This window comes from Schistocerca serialis, chromosome 8 (assembly GCF_023864345.2).
Source record: "Schistocerca serialis cubense isolate TAMUIC-IGC-003099 chromosome 8, iqSchSeri2.2, whole genome shotgun sequence".
Taxonomy (NCBI): Eukaryota; Metazoa; Arthropoda; class Insecta; order Orthoptera; family Acrididae; genus Schistocerca; species Schistocerca serialis.
Window position 1 is genome coordinate 486,901,506 of NC_064645.1, and position 22,871 is coordinate 486,924,376.

The 22,871-nt window shown below is 38.5% G+C and overlaps 1 protein-coding gene across 1 annotated transcript in view; it reads left to right on the top strand.

Annotated features, from left to right (window-relative positions):
- Positions 1 to 1,701: 1,701 nt before the first annotated feature.
- LOC126416745 (ubiquitin carboxyl-terminal hydrolase 20) overlaps positions 1,702 to 22,871 on the top strand; it is a 187,938-nt gene continuing 166,768 nt past the window's right edge. The window contains exons 1-4 of the mRNA XM_050084581.1: positions 1,702 to 1,967; positions 8,755 to 8,836; positions 10,673 to 10,792; positions 17,888 to 18,140. Of these exons, the coding sequence (XP_049940538.1) occupies positions 8,759 to 8,836; positions 10,673 to 10,792; positions 17,888 to 18,140 (451 nt within the window). The 5' untranslated portion in view covers positions 1,702 to 1,967; positions 8,755 to 8,758. The remainder of the gene's footprint in view (positions 1,968 to 8,754; positions 8,837 to 10,672; positions 10,793 to 17,887; positions 18,141 to 22,871) is intronic.

A 22,871-nucleotide genomic window follows, 5' to 3' on the forward strand; every position in this document is an offset into this window, starting at 1 on the left:
CGCAGTACCAGCACAGCAAGGCCGTTTTGGTTATTGTTACACGGCCAGATCAGTCAATCATCCAGAATGTTACCCCTGCAACTACTGAAAGGCTGCTGCCTCTCTTCAGGAACCACACGTTTGTCTGGCCTCTCAACAGATACCCCTCCGTTGTGGTTGCAGCTATGGTATAGCTATCTGTATCGGTGAGGCACACAAGCCTTCCCACCAATGGTAAGATCTATGGTTCATGCGGGAGAATTTATAATATCTATTTAGAAAAATTTCTTTCCAGTTATTCCTGCTACCTCGTTAGTCTGTAACAAATTTCTCGTTGTTCAAATCATTAGTTTGTTTCACATTTAACAACTGTCATTCGAATTTTTATATTATCAACTACAATTTTACCTTCTTTTAGTAAAGTACCCTTTATTCCGGCTCCAGAATCTTTATAATCGGCCCATCGAAACAAACGTAATTTGAACTCGAACTCCAAGTAAGAATTACAGTTAAATGTCCTTTCCACATTATTTCTGTGTAACACACCAAAATCTCAAGTGAGTATAGTACTTCCATTGTTTTACTCCTCATTTTACCATTATTAAGTGTCCATGAAATTGTATCAGCAAGGGACGAAGTTAAATGTAATTAAACTTGCGATCAAATAATAGGATGTCCTCTTCTGTATAAAATATGATTTCCTTTATGTATGATTACAAAATAAAATAGTTTTCCCCCACTGTTATCAATTAATTTTTTATTAGGTGGCCTATCATATGTTCCAGTAGTTGTAATAATATTAAAATTAATGCACACTTGATTATTATTTGCAAGTAGTCAGCCATCATCAGTATCAATGTTAATTTCTACATGTTTATTGGGAATATTAAAATTATTTTTACGTTTCTCATCACAAATAAATGGCTCTGAGCACTATGGGACTCAACTGCTGAGGTCATTAGTCCCCTAGAACTTAGAACTAGTTAAACCTAACTAACCTAAGGACATCACACACATCCATGCCCGAGGCAGGATTCGAACCTGCGACCGTAGCGGTCTCACGGTGTGACTGCAGCGCCTAGAACCGCACGGCCACTTCGGCCGGCTTTCTCATCACAGGAAAAGAATATATCTGAAAGCTCTCAGTCTTGTTCACTTACAAAAATTAAAATTTATTAATTCGTTTCTAAAATACCTGTTACAGTATCACCAGTGAAATCAATTAAACTATCATTTTCATCATTTATGTTATTTCTAATTCCAGAATTTTATGACAATTTGGAATAATGTGGTTCAAATTCAGTAGGGTTAAATGATACAATTGGTTTCATCACAATGATCATGATAATCGTTTTTAGAGACATTCCATCTGCCAAATTAACACTAACGTTAATTAATTCAAATGTCAAAACTTGACTTCACTCTATACTTTGGGAAGCCATTGTATCAAAAACGCTGAAAAGCTAATAAAGATTTAGATTTAGTATGGGTGTCATAGTAGCATCTTCATGGGTAGGGATAGCTTACTTGGAAAATGTTCGAGGTAGTTTAAAATAAGAAAATATGTTCTCTTGCAGCTTTTCGGATGATGTTCGATGAGTTTAGAATAAGTCTCAATTAAAGATATGAATTATTCCTTGTTGCACTGACATTTATTTTATCTTCGGCTTGTAATCTTTGTCATATTTGTTGCCTGTGGTTTTGTGATGATACACAGATACAGTATTGAAATTAATTGTTGTGTGTGGTGAATGTGTCAAACGTTATTCGTCGATGGGCATTGACTTACGGTCTCACATAGCTTGTTGTAAAATCGTGCGTGCTTCGTAACAGTAATGAGATGATGACAGCGAAGAGGAAAAACTATTGACTGATCTAAAAGTGAGATGTGTATTGCAGTGATGTGGTATATTGCTGCTGTAGCACCAACCGAATACCATCTTTAATCGTTTAAAAATTGTGTCTAGGCGAGCTACGAAAAACTGAAGGTATACACGGCAATGACTTAACAGTTTTTCGAATAAATTTCGTAGCCGTTATTGCGAACAGAACGTAAATTTGTTTATTAGGCTTAAATATTATGAGAGCTTCGTAACCAGTATATAATTGTCACATACAGAAACAGTTAATCCTTTTTCTTTGCTTCTTGTGACGATTGCTCAAAAAAATAAAAACAACAACGGACTCTATAAGTTGTCTTGCCATTAAATAGGTTAGCGTTAGTTAAACATATGAAATATGTGAACAGGTGAGTAGTAGCTTGACAAGGCTAGGGAGAATTTAGCTTCCCATTAACGATACAGTTTCAGTGGATCCCTGGTAGGTTGATTCGTGATTTCAGGCTCATAGCTCCTACCTAGTTTGTTTGAAAGCGCAGATGAATTATAATTTTCATCGTTTACCATATTTTTGGTGTTGTTATTGGTCATAACATTGCGCAGTAGTGTACTTGTTTGTACTGAAATATTAGTCTCTCTCTCTGGTTTATGGACCTTAGCAGACACTGATTTATTATTCTTGGTGCGAGACTAATTGGTAACTCACACAACCGCATTGATCAAAACACACACACACATGCATATACCAATACGGGAAGTATGTTTTTAGTTTTATTGTGATCATGATTGAGTGACATGTAGGCTAGCCTATGGTGAATTTCAATGTTTTATGGTATTCAGAAAGAAATTTTAATTCCTTTCCGCTCCTCCACCCACCCTTTTTGAGGTGTACAAATCAATGTGTGTACCTCTTACGTAGTAAATAGATAAAACATCTAATTTTGTCACAATATATTTTGCGTGAGAAGCTATACTATTGGAAGGGATTAGTACACATTAGGCATTAAAATCATAATAGTCTCTCTTTCTTTATTGGCACATATTAGGTTGTACTTTCACCCGAGTTGTTACTGAAATATGCTTCTTTCCTAATTTCCGTTGCTTCCTCGTAAATGTATAGGTTCTCTTTGCCATGGTGAAGAGTTTCTGTCCCACGTGTAGTCTATTGGCTCTGATGACTCTTAATATAAACTAATACACTAGTTTTTTTCCTTTTTCTCTCTGATCAGCCAATGCTGCAGTAAAATAAGAAACACAAATGTCGTCACTGTGTTGTGCAGATTCCTCGCCTGTTATATTCACTGCTTGAAATGCTGCTCATTAATCCCTTGCTGGTTTAGATTAGATTGAAGATTGGAAAGCATATTACATCTTTCTGTATCATGGGCCTGTGATACAGGCCTCAGTTCTCTTTTTAGCAGAACTAGTGGGTGTTCAGTACCGTTCGTCTGCTTTAATTGTGATGTCGCTGTGTACGTCACGGGTCAAAGCCAACGCGTGGTATCGGTCGCTTCTGTCGACCCTATATTACATTTGTAAAATATTGTGTTTGCAGAGAGCATGTTAGTGTATGTGTAATGGTGCGCATTAGTGTGGGATATTTGTTACTAAATTTTTTGAGAATGGTGTTAGTGCTATTGGACTCCTTGAGTGCTGTTTATGAGAATACATTAGGAAGAGTTTATTTCAACTTGTTAGTGAATTATTGTGGTGTTTGCAGTTATGTGCAATAGATTTTTGGCTTTGGAATCGCAGGTGCAGGTTTTTGTTTATGGTTGGAGATTTAGTTTTATACTTCTGCTGTTGATACGGATGTGACAACAAAGTTCACATCCCTGCATTTCACAGTGGGGAATGACAATGTGAGCATGGTTAAATTCCTACATCAAAATGTTGAGTTTGTGGAGAATGTGTAAGATTGACCATAGCTGCTAGGCCTTGAACCAGAGACCAGTATATGTGGCGTTGTCACTGGACGATTTGTGGTATTCTATGTGGATGGTTCCCGGTTTGAAAAGTCTGGTCTTGCTGTGTGAGAGATTGTGTTGGTGCCTCACAAAATCAATATATATATGATGGCAGGTTGATAGACACACAAAATTCCCCCCCTCCCCCAATGAACCATGGACCTTGTCGTTGGTGGGGAGGCTTGCGTGCCTCAGTGATACAGATATCCGTACCGTAGGTACAACCACAACAGAGGGGTATCTGCTGAGGGCCAGACAAACGTGTGGTTCCTGAAAAGGGGCAGCAGCCTTTTCTGTGGTTGCAAGGGCAACAGTGTGGATGATTGACTGATCTGGCCTTGTAACAATAACCAAAACGACCTTGCTGTGCTGGTACTGCGAACGGCTGAAAGCAAGGGGAAACTACAGCCGTAATTTTCCCTGAGGGCATACAGCTTTACTGTATGATTAAGTGATGATGGCGTCCTCTTGGGTAAAATATTCCGGAGGTAAAATAGTCCCCCATTCGGATCTCTGGGCGGGGACTACTCAACAGGATGTCGTTCTCAGGAGAAAGAAAACTGGCTTTCTACGGATCGGAGCGTGGAATGTCAGATCCCTTAATCGGGCAGGTAGGTTAGAAAATTTAAAAAGGGAAATGGATAGGTTGAAGTTAGATATAGTGGGAATTAGTGAAGTTCGGTGGCAGGAGGGACAAGACTTTTGTTCAGGTGAATACAGGGTTATAAATACCAAATCAAATAGGGGTAATGCAGGAATAGGTTTAATAATGAATAGGAAAATAGGAATGCGGGTAAGCTACTACAAACAGCATAGTGAACGCATTATTGTGGCCGAGATAGACACGAAGTCCACGCGTACTACAATAGTACAAGTTTATATGCCAACTAGCTCTCCAGATGACGAAGAAATTGATGAAATGTATGATGAGATAAAAAAAAAAAATTATTCAGATAGTGAAGGGAGACGAAAATTTAATAGTCATGGGTGACTGGAATTCGAGTGTAGGAAAAGGGGGAGAAGGAAACGTAGTAGGTGAATATGGATTGGGGCTAAGAAATGAAAGAGGAAGCCGCCTGGTAGAATTTTGCACAGAGCACAACTTAATCATAGCTAACACTTGGTTTAAGAATCATGAAAGAAGGTTGTATACATGGAAGAACCCTGGAGATACTAAAAGGTATCAGATAGGTTATATAATGGTAAGACAGAGATTTAGGAACCAGGTTTTAAATTGTAAGACAATTCCAGGGGCAGGTGTGGACTCTGACCACAATCTATTGGTTATGAACTGTAGGTTGAAACTGAAAAAAGGAGATGGGACCTGGACAAACTGAAAGAACCAGAAGTTGTACAGAGTTTCAGGGAGAGCATAAGGGAACAGTTGACAGGAATGGGGGAAAGAAATACAGTAGAAGAAGAATGGGTAGCTTTGAGGGATGAAGTAGTGAAGGCAGCAGAGGATCAAGTAGGTAAAAAGTCGAAGGCTAGTAGAAATCCTTGGGTAACAGAAGAAATATTGAATTTAATTGATGAAAGGAGAAAATATAAAAATGCAGTAAATGAAGTAGGCAAAAAGGAATACAAACGTCTCAGAAATGAGATCGACAGGAAGTGCAAAATGGCTAAGCAGGCATGGCTAGAGGACAAATGTAAGGATGTAGAGGCTTATCTCACTAGGGGTAAGATAGATACTGCCTACAGGAAAATTAAAGAGACCTTTGGAGATAAGAGAACCACTTGTATGAACATCAAGAGCTCAGATGGAAACCCAGTTCTAAGCAAAGAAGGGAAAGCAGAAAGGTGGAAGGAGTATATAGAGGGTCTATACAAGGGCGATGTACTTGAGGACAATATTATGGAAATGGAAGAGGATGTAGATGAAGATGAAATGGGAGATATGATAATGCGTGAAGAATTTGACAGAGCACTGAAAGACCTGAGTCGAAACAAGGCCCCCGGAGTAGACAACATTCCATTCGAACTACTGACGGCCTTGGGAGAGCAAGTCCTGACAAAACTCTACCATCTGGTGAGCAAGATGTATGAAACAGGTGAAATACCCTCAGACTTCAAGAAGAATATAATAATTCCAATCCCAAAGAAAGCAGGTGTTGACAGATGTGAAAATTACCGAACAATCAGTTTAATAAGCCACAGCTGCTAAATACTAATACGAATTCTTTACAGACGAATGGAAAAACTAGTAGAAGCCGATCTCGGGGAAGATCAGTTTGGATTCCGTAGAAATACTGGAACACGTGAGGGGAATACTGACCTTACGACTTATCTTATAAGAAAGATTAAGGAAAGGCAAACCTACATTTCTAGCATTTGTAGACTTAGAGAAAGCTTTGGACAATGTTGACTGGAATACTCTCTTTCAAATTATAAAGGTGGCGGGGGTAAAATACAGGGAGCAAAAGGCTATTTACAATTTGTACAGAAACCAGATGGCAGTTATATGAGTCGAGGGACATGAAAGGGAAGCAGTGGTTGGGAGGGGTGTAAGACAGGGTTGTAGCCTCTCCCCGATGTTATTCAATCTGTATATTGAGCAAGCAGTAAAGGAAACAAAAGAAAAATTCGGAGTAGGTATTAAAATCCATGGAGAAGAAATAAAAACTTTGAGGTTCGTCGATGACATTGTAATTCTGTCAGAGACAGCAAAGGACTTGGAAGAGCAGTTGAATGGAATGGACAGTGTCTTGAAAGGAGGATATAAGATGAACATCAACAAAAGCAAAACGAGGATAATGGAATGTAGTCAATTTAAGTCGGGTGATGCTGAGGGAATTAGATTAGGAAATGAGACACTTAAAGTAGTAAAGGAGTTTTGCTATTTGGGGAGCAAAATAACTGATGATGGTTGAAGTAGAGAAGATATAAAATGTAGACTGGCAATGGCAAGGAAAGCGTTTCTGAAGAAGAGAAATTTGTTAACATCGAGTATAGATTTAAGTGTCAGGAAGTCGTTTCTGAAAGTATTTGTATGGAGTGTAGCCATGTATGTAAGTGAAACAAGGACGATAAATAGTTTGGACAAGAAGAGAATAGAAGCTTTCAAAATGTGGTGCTACAGAAGAATGCTGAAGATTAGATGGGTAGATCACATAACTAATCAGGAAGTATTGAATAGGATTGGGGAGAAGAGAATTTTGTGGCACAACTTGTCCAGAAGAAGGAATCGGTTGGTAGGACATGTTCTGAGGCATCAAGGGATCACCAATTTAGTATTGGAGGGCAGCGTGGAGGGTAAAAATCATAGAGGGAGACCTAGAGATGAATACACTAAGCATATTCAGAAGGATGTACGTTGCAGTAGCTACTGGGAGATGAAGAAGCTTGCACAGGATAGAGTAGCATGAAGAGCTGCATCAAACCAGTCTCAGGACTGAAGACCACAACAACAAACAACAAATCGTTTTTAAATGGTATTAGATTTTCCAGAATGAAATTTTTATTCTGCAGCTGATAGGAAACTTCCTGGCAGATTAAAACTGTGTGCTGGACTGAGACTCGAACTTGGGACCTCTGCCTGTTATGGTCAAGTGCTCTACCATGCAGGAGAGCTCCTGTGAAGTTTGGAAGGTAGGAGACGAGGTACTGGCAGAAGTAAAGCTGTGAGGACGGGTCTTGAGTCATGCTTGGGTAGCTCAGATGGTAGAGCACTTGCAAAGGCCCTGAGTTCGAGTTTAGGTCCAGCACACAGTTTTAATATTCCAGGAAGTTTGATATTAGATTTGTCTGCTTTATGCGAGGGAAAACCATGTCAGGGATATAAATATATACATATACTATAGTTGAGACACACTTTATGTAAATTGAAAGTTGAGGGGAGGAGAAATAAAAGAGAAGGAACTGTTGATGTCGGCTGCATTGGGACTTTATGTGGAATCAGTGGTGATGAGGGAAAATTTGTGCAGGGTCGGGATTCAAACCTGGGATCTCCTGCTTACTAGGCAGTTGCATTACGCAGTGCGCCACCCAGGCACAGTGTTTAACGTGATTGCACAGACTATCTCGACATGCCTCTCGGCTGACCCACATTCCCACCAGCACCACCTATTGCAGTCATCGCCCGTGTTCATTATGCTCACTTCTTCGAGATTCTCACAGGAGGTTCAATGTACTTGTGCGTCCACACTGAGGTAGGTGGATTCATTGCCCATCGAGGCAAATCAGTTATATGAATTTGTGGTGTCTGTTCTTTCAGACATTTGGATACATGTCACTGGGTGGGGATGTGGGTCAGCCTAGAGAGGTGCCGAGATAGTTCGTGCATTTGGGATAAACACTCTGTCTGAATGGTGCAGTGGTTAACGCAACTGCCTAGTAAGCAGGGGATCCGGGGTTCGAATCCTGGTCCAGCACACTTTTGCACTCATCACCTCTGATTCTGCATAAAGTCCCAATGTCAGCTAACCTCAATAGTTCCTTTCCCCTCCTCCGCCTTCAATTTACATAATGTATACATATGTGTTTAACAAGAATAAGACGTAGTCAACTGTGTCTATGTTGAAGGTACTATTCTGGCATTTGCCCAAAATGTTTTAGAGTGTGTATGTATAAAATCAGGACTTGCAATCTCCCATTGTCTTGGTGTGGAAAGTAAACCAAAGATGTTGTGGAGAGAAACTTCAGCTCATTTCACTTTCCTCTATGGGGCAAAATTGTGTGCAAGGTTTGTCAGCATGAGAAGCTGCAGCCACAGTATTCTCAGTTGTGGATGATGTATGGTGACCTGTCACAAGCTGTTTGTAGGCTATACATGATCAATACAACAGCAGCTATAGCAGTCAGTTGTTTCTGACAAATACAATTTGAGATTTTGTGCAAAACTCAAAATTTTATGCAGATTTGATGTGGCAAAAAGAAAGAAAGAATGTTTTATACATAGTTGGTTTTTGAGGTGTCAGATTTCTAGAATGAAATTTCAGTTTTAAATAAAGAAGTTCTTATTTTTACAGTGCAATGTCTGGACGACCACTGAAGTGCCCTCACTTGGCCAGCGTCGATGTTACTCACGCTGATATTGAGAAAGCGAAGGAGGTAAGAAGCCCATAAGGGACCACAGTGTATTTTTTCATTTATTTATTTATTTATTTGTATTATAAACAGTGACTGCCTTAAACTAAGGAAATTGTGTTTGTCCTCCTGAATTTCTGATAAATATATTTTTTGCTGTTGGTATGAAAGTTTTACTTTGCTTAATGAAAGTACCAGTAATCACTTTGCTGTCATGATTTTTGAATATCTATTTTATGAAAGAAAATATTTGAAATGCCAAAATTTTCACAATGTTTGGTGAATTAATGTTATTCTGTTGCTTACAAATGGCATTTGTAGCTCATGCATAATGAGACTACTTAAATTCTACACGTTGCTCCCACCCCATCCCCACACCTTATAATTGTATATTTCCTGGTAGCATAACTTTGCTTCTTTAACAAGGTTTATTTATGTGTATCAGTAATTACTCTAGGCTCTTTGATGTGACTGTGCAGATGATATCATCAGTACATTATTGCAACATGTTAAGTTGGACAGAAGTAAGGCAGTAATAAGATGCAGAAGCAGATCATTTTATTTCAATGAAAATATTGACCATTCTTCTTTATTATGAGACTATAGGTTTAACTTTTTCATTTAACTCTATTTATAACAATTTACACTTCGTTTTTATTATTTGCACCACTGTTTTAATTGTTTTTAAACAATGGCCAGTATCTGCACCCTTCAGCAGTATTCATATCTGATGAACTGGATTTTGTGATGTATGCTGAAATCTCATTAAACCAAATGGAGTGTGTGAATGGAAAATTTTGTATTAGGGGAAAATGCAAATTATAAGTAAGTCTGTTACTGGTACATGAAAGAATTTTGTATTTAAAAGCGTCTTATTGCTTAATATAATGCTACTAATTGCGTTTCAGTTGATTTCAGTCAAACTATTAGTGGAGATTCTTCATGAATTCTGAACTTTGGTCAACTATGAGCTAATTAATACTTTATGATCTGCCTCTGGTAGTAATGCAAATAAATTTCACATTGTAACTTTCTCGTTGAAAGAGAGAGATTGAATTTAAAAAAATCTGTTTTAAAGTATTAAGACTCTGGGTGCTTTTCAACAAGCAAAGGGAGTAATTTTGTAAAGAAAAGCATGCTACTTAGTAGTCTGTAATATTCTTTATTAATTGTGCTGTCAGCTGATTTTGGTGATCACACAATTAATAAAGAACTTTACAGCCTACTATGGATCATGTTTCCCTTTAGAAAATTTTTAGAGGACTCATGAAAAAAAGGGGGGGGGGAATAATGTTGTGGAGATCACTGTGTCATCATAGTGAAGGTTAGGAAAAACCAGCCAAAGACAGGAAGAAAAAAGAACAACTAAATAATGAGAAGTTAACAACAGAATAAATAGTCTTAGTGTTTATTCATCTAGGACCAAAGCAGTGATACAGAAATAAAAAAGAACTCATGTTAGTGTTGTAATTGGTGGGTATGATTTTCAGGTTTTCAGGCAGAGAGTGATGCTAATGAGTCAAAGTAGAATTTTCTGTATTGACAGAATTGTAGAAAATACAACCCAGAAACTGTGTGGAAATAGCAGTTTGTGAGGTAACAGGGCCATCTTTCATTGCCCTCCTGATCTCCATTCCATCCTTGTTAGTTACTGTCATATCTCTATACTGCCCTCCCTGATGATTCCTACATAGAAATTAAATACTGCAATGAGTACTCGCACTTTTATGCTGAGATCCTGCACATATGATTGTGACTGATAGTAAACATTCTGTTAAAACAAGGAGTGGTCACAGTATTCTGGTTGTTTTATTTAAAATTTCTTTAAATAATTTAGTGTTCACTCTTGATTGTTCACAGATTAGCAAATGTTCACTTTGTGAGTCTCGTGGACCAAACCTATGGCTTTGTGTACACCGAGGCTGCTTACAGATCGGCTGCGGAGAAGTACATAATGATCACAGTACTGCACATAACAAAGTGAGTATTGTACCAACTCTGCTGTATGTATGTACATGGGAACAACTTTATTATTTTTGGAACTTACAGAGGGTATAAACTTGATTCATTGGGGTCAAGATAGATGTTCAATACGAGTCAACGGCTTTAGTGACGTAATGTTAATGGCTGCTGTTGTGTCATTCGGCTGCATATGTTCATACTTTTGTTAGTAGTTGGTGATGCCAACGAATTAAAAAAAAATGATTATGATGACACAACTGATATGTAGCTTGGTCAGAGATCTAAGTTAGGCAACAGTTTATTTGTGGGTTGGTGAAGGCAATGAATGTGATAGAAATAAAAACCTGGTTGTGGCGACAAATTAATCTGTACTCTTGCCCAATTTAAAAAAAAAATGCCCGTAACATATAGTCACCATATTGTTTACAGCACTTGTCACGTGTTTACTATGTTACTGGTCAAAGTCGACAACTCATATCAAACAGTCCTCTGTATCAGATTCATTGCATATAATACTGCGAGTGTAGTGTTGCCCTCATCCATCTTCTTTTTTTTCTGTACATTGTTCAGCTAGCACTCTTTCCTTTTTGAACTACAGCTAATTTTCCAGTGTATACACTGCCGGAAAAAAATGGGTGCACCCTTTTAGAAGTTTCCAATTCTCTCAAGATTTATTGTTGCAGCAGTGCGTATGGAGTACATGAAAGGCGGTCTTAGGTACCAGGTATTGACCTATGCTGAAACACCCAGTACGTGGTGTAGCCTCAATGGGTTGCAGTACAGGCACTGACACTGGCATCCAGTCGATCGTACTGATGGCTAATACTGTCGTGGGATATGTTACGCCATGCCTGCTCGACCTGTTCACGTAGCTCTGTAAGTGTTGTTGGTTGACAAGTCACATGCGTCACTTCTCATCCCATCAAATCCCACGTGTGCTCGATTGGAGCACAAATCTGGGGATTGTGCTGGCCATTGAAGTTGCTGTGTGTCATGCAGAACACATTGTGTTTCACGGGTAGTGTGTGAGTGAACATTATCCGTTGGAACAAGACATCATCCTCCTGTTGCAAGAATGTCAAAAGAATGGGTGTAAAAATCTTTTGCACATACTGACCACTGGTTAGTGTCTCCTTCAGAACCACCAAAGGTGAGCAAGAGTTGTAGCTTATCGCACCCCGTCCATAATGCCTGCGATGGGTCCAGTGTGTCTTGGACGAATGCACTCTATGAGACAGCACTCTCCAGGTCCACATTGTATGTGCAAAAAACTATCACTTGCATGCAGGCAGAATCTGCTTTCATTGCTGAAGAACATAGTGTGTTATTCCATCTTACAGGTGATCTTCTGACAGCACCAGTGGAGCCATGCAAGTCAATGCTGTGGCCTGAGTGGAAGACAGGCTAGAGGTGTGTGTGCGCATAGTCCCACTGGTAATAACCGGTTCGCAACAGTTCGCATTGACACATCTATGCTAACAAACCCTCTTCTCTGTACTGTGGTTGCTGTACGTTCTGCCACTGCTGCCCTTACTGTATCGCACTCCTAGCAGGCGTTTGTGGTGCGTGAATGTCTAGAACATAATGTATGGGTGTGAAAATGTTGACATGACCACTGATAGCAGCATTGTTGCACTACTGACGCAGCACATCCAACATGTGTGGCAATTCTGTGAATTGACCATCCCACCACTCGAAAGGCCATTATTTGACCCCTTTCAAACTTGTTCAGTTGGCTGTAGGAACCACGAGTTCATCTCCTTGGCAGGGTTGCTTGCTTGCTTCACACATATTCTCCTCACTGATTCTTCTGGCTGTGAGCATTCCTTATGAATGGTAGACACGGTGGATGCTCTGTTAGCTGTGCCACTATGCTCTCTCTTGGTGGACAACATTGAAACCATTATCAGGACATCTACTATCCCCCAGGTGGGATATTCCATCATTGGATCAAAATCGACATTGACTTTTCACATGTACTTCATTTTTCCCTCCCCCACCAATATATTTGCTGTTTTATATTAATTACCCATCATGACTTATAATGAATGTTTAAATTTGTCTTGGTGTGATTACCTTGAATTATACTCTCTGATGTGTTGTGGTTATCATCATCATTTGAAAGTATAAATAATCGTAACCGTTTGCATTTTTAGTTGATATTCATAACTTCCTATTTAAAATTGAATAGTGTATTACTAAGTGGTATGTATTGTTACTTATCTTATATGTATAAATCTGTTAGTTTCAAGAATATGACAATTTTAAGCTTGATATTTTATCTTTTGTTTGTGTATAATGATGTACATATTTTGGTAATGATGTGAATTGACAGTTTCACTTTGCAGCAAAATATGCACTGTTAAAATATAATATTCACTTACATGACTCATACCTCACTGGGTGAAAATTATTAGGGGAGTGAGAGTGGATATTGTTAAGAAAACCTTAGCCTCAAACAGAGGAATGTTTCTAGAGTGAAATTCTTTCTATGCATTATAGTGTGTGTTCTTTTAAAACTAACTGATGAATTAAAACTGTGTGATCAACTAGGAGAGAGGTACCTCCAGGAACTTGAATGGGGACAAGTAGTACTGTAGGAATGATAATTGTTACTCATCTAAGTTACAAAACTGAATTCCTAGAAAGAACATAACTGACTGATCCTTTAGCTGTTGAGAGGAATATTGCTTTTGGAAGTTCATGAATAAGTGGTAGAACTTGGATTATGGAAAATTAACTAGAGTTATAAACAAAATAAATGGTAGTTGTCAACTTAAAGAAAGGGAAGAAACAAAGAAATCGATGGAGAAGGGTTGAAACAGAGTCAGCTATGGTGCACAAACCTTCATGTGCGTATAATGTGCTGTATGCATATGAGCCGAGGTCCGGCCTGTCTTGGCACTGCTCGATACATCTTGGCATTGCTTGGTTCTTCTTTATATAGCATGACATTTCCTCTTAGCGAGAAATCTCAGTATATGTTATGTAGTCTAGTCGCATAATCGGTGGATACTACATATTTGTTATGAAGTGACATTACAACACGGTGAAGATTTAGTTGACAATGTAAGAGTTAAAAATTACAATGTTCAACAGACTATTTGTATGGGACTCAAAGTTCTGTAAATCAAAGAGAACTTGGTACTAAATATACAGGCATGGGAAATGAGATTGGATTGGTGATGTGAATAACCCATTTCCTGAAGTCACACGCACAATTACATCTTCAGTTGCAACAGTTTTTGATGGAATTGAACAAAGAGTATGGAGACATTACGTATCACTGCAGAATTTTTTCGTTCAAGTCAAAGGTCATCCCTGGAATGAGTTTTCAATTTAAGATCCACTATTGTAGAATTTCTGAAGGAAGAACGAAAATTAGATCTGGAATGAACTGCAGGCCTGACTGTAGATTCCGTCGGTAAGACATTGCAAGGGTAAGATACCACTTATTTCTGATTTCATAGCAAAGGTATATGTGTGTGCATAAAGAAAATTGCATTGTGGAAAAGAGAACTTGTGACAAGGAACACCATCCATTTCGCTAAGCTCACTGGCGTTAAGGGAAACAAGGATTTTTAACAATCCATTGTAGCATTGAAAGAATTCCAGGAACAGCTTTCTAAACGTTTGATGGCACTGTCGTTTCTCATCTGTTTTCTTGAGCTGTTTTTGAGACCGGGTACCATTTCTGTTGAAAGCTCCCATGTGTGTCTTCAGCTGAAACTTGGGTCATTCCATGTTAACTCCCTGCTCGAGCATCATGGATTTCAACAAAATTTTATGTTAACATTCGCGCACGTCCTCAATGAACATTGGTAAAGTTAAATGCTAATCGAAGCAACACTGTTTGAGGTATAGCCACACTCAGTGTGCGACGTTGCACAGAACAAGCGTGAATTTCAGGTGACTTTGAGCTGTTATATCTTGGGCAATATTTTATTGAAAGAAACAAAATTTGGTCATCTTCTGGAACTGTAAGCTTTCTCTTAAGAATAGTAATGAAAACTTTTTACAAGCCACATGAGGCAGAACATTTTAGACAAAATTGCCCAAAATATTTCAAAGTTTGGCTTCTTATAATTCAGGAAATACCGTATTTACTAGAATCTAAGCCGCACTTTTTTTCCGGTTTTTGTAATCCAAAAAACCGCCTGCGGCTTAGAATCGAGTGCAAAGTAAGCGGGAGTTCTGAAAAATATTGGTAGGTGCCGCCACAACTAACTTCTGCCGTCGAATATATGTAGCGCTACACAGGCATGCTTTGCTAGCACAAAGATAAATACTGGCGCCAAACCTCTGCGTCAGTAAATAAATTAAAAAACGGTGGAAGACGAGCTTTTTTCTCCGCCCCGAGTTTAGCATTTCAGTGGGCTACGAAAATCCGACTGGCAAGACTGGGATGTTTGTCAATATGGCCAACTCTACGTTCTGAATTTTTTCCTACCTGTGAGAAGAGATGGTTGCTAATAGGAACTTTTATGAATTGTGAATCACATGCAGTATTCTCTTCACCATAAGATTAATACGAATATAAACATTTTGCCATGTATTCTTCCGTGTTTGCTGCTATGTCATTTAAATCCTGTCTGCCTAATAAGCTACGAAACTGGTGTGAGACAACAGCAAACGCGGAAGAATATACATACCATGTCATGTTTATATTCGTATTATTCTTATGCCTAATAGTGATACAGTCAGAAATGAAGCACGGCACTTGACTAGATTTTTAAATCTAAGATGACTCTAATTTCTGTGCAGAATATAATGTACTAAAGAGGCGTCTGCAAAGATTTTCAAACGGAGAAAAATTTTCGCTAAACTCTCGTTCAGAACATCATCTGTCATACGCAGTCTATTATTTGGTTCTTGTTGATCATTATAATAGAAAGCAGCAGTGTAACTAACAACAAATAGCAGTCTCTTGCTATTGTTTCGCTAATGTGACGATTCTTCTCTCTCTCTCTCTCTTCCGGCGGTAGCGCACACACAAAAGCAAGCCATGCCGCGAGCGGCGATAGGCCGTAAGCACTCATTATCAGAATGCGACAAACAATGCAGGACACAGTACAGTAATGCATTTTCAGCTTAGAGTGACTTAAACACCTATAACAAAGAGAACGGCACTTATCAGATCAAAGAAAAATAAGCAACCAATTCAAACCAGACGAAGCGCGAGAAAAAGGAAGGGTACCTGTATAAATGCGGACGGAGCGCCTGACGCGTAGCAATGGCTACCTGGTAAAGCTTAACTGCTAAGCTTACGACTCGAACCAAACAACTGTAGCTGTATCGTCATTCATTCGACCTAAATTGTATCTCATATTACAATGGACCAACTTTGTTTCGATTTGGAGGTGCGGCCTAAAACTTTTCTCTCCCCTTGAATTTCGAGTCTCAAATTTCAGGTGCGGCTTAGATTCGGGAAATTTTTTTTTCCTTGATTTAAAGTTTCATTTTTCAGGTGCGGCTCAGATTCGAATGCGGCTTAGATTCGAGTAAATACGGTAAAGGTATGATGAATGTGAAACTTGACATGTAGTAACCTAAGGACACAAGGTTCTCAAATATAAAGTCTTGTTTATGTACCACTTTTCAATACTGATTTTGCAAAGAACTGTGTTCTATAAAATTCTCCAAACTAGGCCCATTAGAAAGTTCACCGAAAAAAGTGTATTTGGTTATCCAATGTGGACCAACAGTGCTAGTTAATTGGTATCATAGTAGGGCACGAAAATTGTGGCATGAGAAACATGTAAACTTTGGATTTTTATATCTCGTAAACACATGCTGAAAACAAAACTTGAAACGCAATAGCTCAGTTGCACAAGCATGTGGAATACAAAATTTCATTCACCTACTATTTTCCAGTAATCTGCAAATTTGTCAAAAAGTTGCCAATTTTGGTGAGAAAGTGAAAATAGTATTAAGTTTTTCCAACATAAAATATCATTCACAGATTTCGGCAAACCGACTTCTTGTTCTCATTTCTGATGAATTCCTGAAGATGGCGAAAAGTGAACTTGCTGAAATATCGCACCTTCTGGACAATGCCAGCTGACTGAATACCCAAGAAATATTCTAGGTTTTCCTACTCCAGGGAAACCTAAAATCACATGTCAAGGACTAACATCATCACATAGTTTCATGGTTACAGCTTGCCTTTTCCAAGGTGGTAAAACGTAGATCCCATAGCTGTGGAACACTGTGTGTAAACGGAAGGGGGATCACTGCTGTCAGCTGCAGTGAGACATTAAGTGGAATCAGTGATGATGAACGAAAATGCGCACCAGATCGGGATTCGAACCGGGACCTGCTGCTTGTATGCAGGTGCAGCAACCATTGCGCCATCTGGGATACAGCCTTTACATATCGTGTTTGATAGCTGCGGGATCTGTGTGGTTTGTGTTCTTTCGAAGGAACAGATACCACACGTTCATATAATTGATAAGCCTGGCTGGGCAATGGGTGCACTTTCTTCAGTGCGAATGCACGAAAGACGCCCGACCACCTGTGGGTATCTCTGAGTAGTGGATGGGAGCATAATGGACAGGGACTGCAGATAGGTGGTGCTCAGTGGGAGTGTGGATCAGTCATGAGGCGTACCAAGATAGTCCGTGTAGTTGCAATAACACTGTGTCCCGGGTGGCTCAGTGGTTACCGCACCTGCCTAGTAAGCGGGAGACTCCGGGTTCAAATCCTGGTCTGGTACACATTTTTGCTCATCGCCATTGATTCCGCTTAACATCTCACTGCAACTGACAGCAGTGATCCCCCTTCCATTAACGTATAAAATTTTTGTCATTTGAGTTCTATGTATTTCGCTCAATTCTTACTTTGTTGTCTTTACGTTGTCACATAACTATTTCGTCTGCAACATATTGAATTTGTTGTCACATCTGTTTTTGTAATATTGTTAACAATTTTGCTTTCCCTTCGTAAGATTCACTATAATTCATAAGAAGTCTTGTGTAATATTCTTGGTGTGTTGTGCGTAAATAGTTCTGTTGTTGCAAGATCGTGCTAGGTAAACATCATTGTGTTCTATGAGCACTACAGTTTGAAAATAAAAGTATCTTTTTGTTTACTACATTATGTAATTGGTTTCAGAGCAATCGTAGCCACTGTGTACACCTGAATTTATCAACGTTGCGTGTATGGTGCTACCTCTGTGAAACAGAAGTGTTACTTGAACTGCCAGATACAGGGTCAGCACTGAGTTGCAAAGTTCCTCAGGTGTACAATGCACCATCAGTTCCTTCACCTGCTGGATCGATAACAGGAGGTCACTTTGGCGGAGGAGAGTCTGCTGAGAGCAGTGATAGTGATATCAGCAACCAGGAGGATGAAGGCAAACCCAGGGGTGAGATACATGTTACTCTACACAGATTATAGTAAATGCTTTATAATGAGCGATATATGCTACATATATATGTTTCTGTATAACAGCAGCAGAAATGTCTGGATGGAGCAGTATGTAAAATAAGGGAAAGGGCACTACTTATCTGTAGCGGATTGATGCATGGAGCACAGAAACATGTAACAGAGAACAGTGTTCACACTACCTTTCAAGCAATAGCCCTTTTTCTAGCAAAAAAAAGTGCACACATTCACAGACACCACCTCACAGACACCCAAATGTACACTCCTGTGGCCATTGCAGGGATTGTACATTTGGGAGTCTGTGTGGTTGTGTGTGTGAATGTTGTTTTCTGATACGTGTTTCTGTGCTCCATGCATTGACCTGCTGTAGGTGAGTGGTTCCTTTCCTTTGTTTTACATACAGTGAAACCCTGCTTTTACACTGTTCAAGGGACTTAAAAAAGAGAGAGAGAAAAGAAAATAGAATAAAACTCAGGAAAATGTAAAATTTGGGAAATAACATTTTATGCTGTAAAAGTTACATATAGGATACCCCCTTGCACATTATGTATGATATAGGTACATAACAGGCATCAAATAACTTGTCAGGGACTTGTTTATTATCTAATGAAGGTTTATCATGTAATAAAAACTGCTGATGTAATTGGAACTGTTAACTGTCTGGGAAGTAGGAACATTTGTCTCAATTTCATATGTCATAATCGATGTTTTTGAAAGCCAGCAACTGCCATTCATTATTTAAATAATGAAATACTACACTAGTTACATATTTTTTCATGTTTAGCAGGACGTGTTTCAAGAAATTTTTCTTGTTGTCTAGTGCAAATATGTATGTAAGTATTGTGTGGTGTATCGATGTGTGTTGTTCTGCATCTCTTATACTGTAGTCGTCTTCTTGAGGTTTTCAGGTACTGTACCTAATCGGTTATGCAGAAAACCACACAAACACGCAAGCTGTCACTCACACCGTTTCTTTGTGTAACATCACAAAAAATACATACGTAAATACGGCACTTGACAAGGGAATAAATTCTCGAGACAAGTTTTGCTCAGCATGAATGAAATACGTAACCTGCGCTGTGTTTAAACTAAAAACATTTGAGCATCGCAAAGTGAATGACAGTGTAAACTAGTGCTCCTAGTGGCCATACACCGAAAACCACTAAATGTGGTGTGACAAAGGTGTCACGATGATCACAACAATCACGAAACTGTTTTGTGCAGAAGAGACAGTTTGGAAATGATTGTGATTGGCCACGATATCTTCATTCGAACGAACCTAGTTACTCCCATCAACCACCACACCAAGTAGAGCTTGACAGCGGCGGGAGATATGGCACGAATTGTTCCATCTTTTACATGTTTACCAGTTCAAATCCACCAAGTAGAGTGCCATGGTGTCAAGAAACGTAACCACGCAATATTTGTAAACACTACTGCACGGCCAACATCATGCCAGTGTCATTTTTTCGTAATACGTAAATTGTGGTAAAATGAAAAATATGTTGATGTGAAATTGGGTGCAAATTAATGTTGTGGGCATAGGAACATTGTTGGGACCGATAAAAAATGACATAAATGGCAGGAAAATGTTAATTTCAGGAACGTAAAAGCAGGGTTATACTGTATATGTTGCAATAAAACACAATCATATCTTTGTCTGTGGACTGCAGTGATTGGTCTTACATGATATGAAAATATTTCTTCAGCAGTGATACTTGATTTTACAAAAAGCGTAATAATAATAATAATAAATCCAAATAGAGGTGTTTTGCAGGCTATGCTTCCTGCAACCACCCTAGAAGGAAAACAAAGACAGAGGATGAGATGGTCAGATGAAGTTAATCGACACCTCATGTTCTGTTATTACCAAGCAACAAACCTAGGAACCAACACAACTGGATACAGATCACAAGTATACACAACATTTATCACCAGATACCCAGAATTAAAATTTTTAACAGAACAATGACTAGCTGATCAGATCCGTGTAATAATAAAAAATAACAGGATACCCCAGTCAGAATTAGATAACATCAAACAACAAGTACAACAAATACTGGAACAAAATAATGTGCAATCAGAAGAAGAAGAAAATACAGTAATGGACTCAAACATCCCAGAGCAAACAAACAAAGAACAACACGCACCTATTAAACAATCAGAGGAAAACGAAATCTTAAGGCAGCCACCAGAACAAGCACAAATAGAACACAAAGTGACACAGATATTAGATATAGAAGAAAAATTTCAGCTAACATATATAGAATACAAAGACACAAATACAGACATTAGACCATTCTTGCATAGACCACCAAATAACCCACAAGTAGAAACAACAATAAAAACTATCAACACAATCATACACAACAAAATAAATGAAAACACAACTATGGAAGAGTTACAACTACTGGTATATATAGGAGCACTCACTACACTAAATATACACACTAGGCAGAGATCAGAACCAACCAACACACAGAAGAAACCCACAAAACCAGCATGGCAACACAGGCTACAGATCAAAATAGAAAAACTGAGAAAAGACATCGGACAGCTAACACAATTTATAAGAAATGAAATCTCGGAAAAAAAACGAAAAAGGTTAGATAAAATCTCACAACAAGAAGCGACAGAGCAATTAGACGAAAAGAAGCAGAAATTACAAGCATTCGCCAAACGACTCAGAAGATACAAAAAAAGTGAAAATAGAAGGAAACAAAACCAAACATTCAACACAAACCAAAAGAAATTTTACCAGACAATAGATAACACACACATTGAAATAAACAATCCACCAAACATAACAGACATGGAACACTTCTGGAGCAACATATGGTCAAACCCGGTACAACATAACAGGCATGCACGGTGGATACAAGCAGAAACAGACACATACAAGATGATACCACAAATGCCTGAAGTGACAATTTTGCAACATGAAGTCACCCAAGCAATTAATTCTACTCACAATTGGAAAGCCCCTGGAAATGATAAAATAGCAAATTTCTGGTTAAAGAAGTTCACCTCAACACATTCACATCTAACTAAATTATTTAACAGTTACATTGCAGACCCATATACATTCCCTGATACACTTACACATGGAATAACTTATCTGAAACCTAAAGATCAAGCAGACACAGCGAACCCAGCTAAATATCGCCCCATAACATGCCTACCAACAATATACAAAATATTAACTTCAGTCATTAAACAGAAACTAGTGACACATACAACACAGAACAAAATTATAAATGAAGAACAAAAAGGCTGTTGCAAAGGAGCACGAGGATGTAAAGAGCAACTGATAATAGATGCAGAGGTGACATATCAAGCTAAAACTAAACAAAGGTCGCTACACTACGCATACATTGATTACCAAAAAGCTTTTGGTAGTGTACCCCACTCATGGTTACTACAAATATTGGAAATATATAAAGTAGATCCTAAATTGATACAGTTCCTAAACATAGTAATGAAAAACTGGAAAACCACACTTAATATCCAAACAAATTCAAATAATATCACATCACAGCCAATACAGATTAGGCATGGAATATACCAAGGAGATTCATTAAGTCCTTTCTGGTTCTGCCTTGCTCTGAACCCACTATCCAACATGCTAAATAAAACAAATCATGGTTACAATATTACTGGAACATACCCACACAAAATCACACATTTGCTATACATGGATGATCTAAAACTACTGGCAGCAAGAAATCAACAACTCAACCAATTACTAAAGATAACAGAAGTATTTAGCAATGATATAAATATGGCTTTTGGAACAGACAAATGTAAGAAAAATAGCATAGTCAAGGGAAAACACACTAAACAAGAAGATTACATATTGGATAACCACAGCGACTGCATAGAAGCGATGGAAAAAACAGATGCCTATAAATATCTAGGATACAGACAAAAAATAGGAATCGATGATAGAAATATTAAGGAAGAGCTAAAAGAAAAATATAGACAAAGACTAACAAAAATACTGAAAACAGAATTGACAGCAAGAAACAAGACAAAAGCTATAAATACATGTGCTATACCAATATTGACCTACTCATTTGGAGTAGTGAAATGGAGTAACACAGACCTAGAAGCACTCAATACACTTACACGATCACAATGCCACAAATATAGAATACATCACATACATTCAGCAACAGAAAGATTCACATTAAGCAGAAAGGAAGGAGGAAGGGGATTTATCGACATAAAAAACCTACATTATGGACAGGTAGACAATTTAAGAAAATTCTTTCTAGAACGAGCAGAAACTAGCAAAATATACAAAGCAATCACCCACATAAATACATCGGCTACACCACTACAATTTCATAACCACCTCTACAACCCTTTAGATCACATAACATCAACAGATACAAAGAAAGTATATTGGAAAAAGAAAACACTACATGGCAAGCACCCGTATCATCTAACACAGCCACACATCGATCAAGACGCATCCAACACATGGCTAAGAAGAGGCAATATATACAGTGAGACAGAAGGATTCATGATTGCAATACAGGATCAAACAATAAACACCAGATATTACAGCAAGCATATTATTAAAGATCCCAATACCACAACAGATAAATGCAGACTTTGCAAACAACAAATAGAAACAGTAGATCACATCACAAGCGGATGTACAATACTAGCAAATACAGAATACCCCAGAAGACATGACAACGTC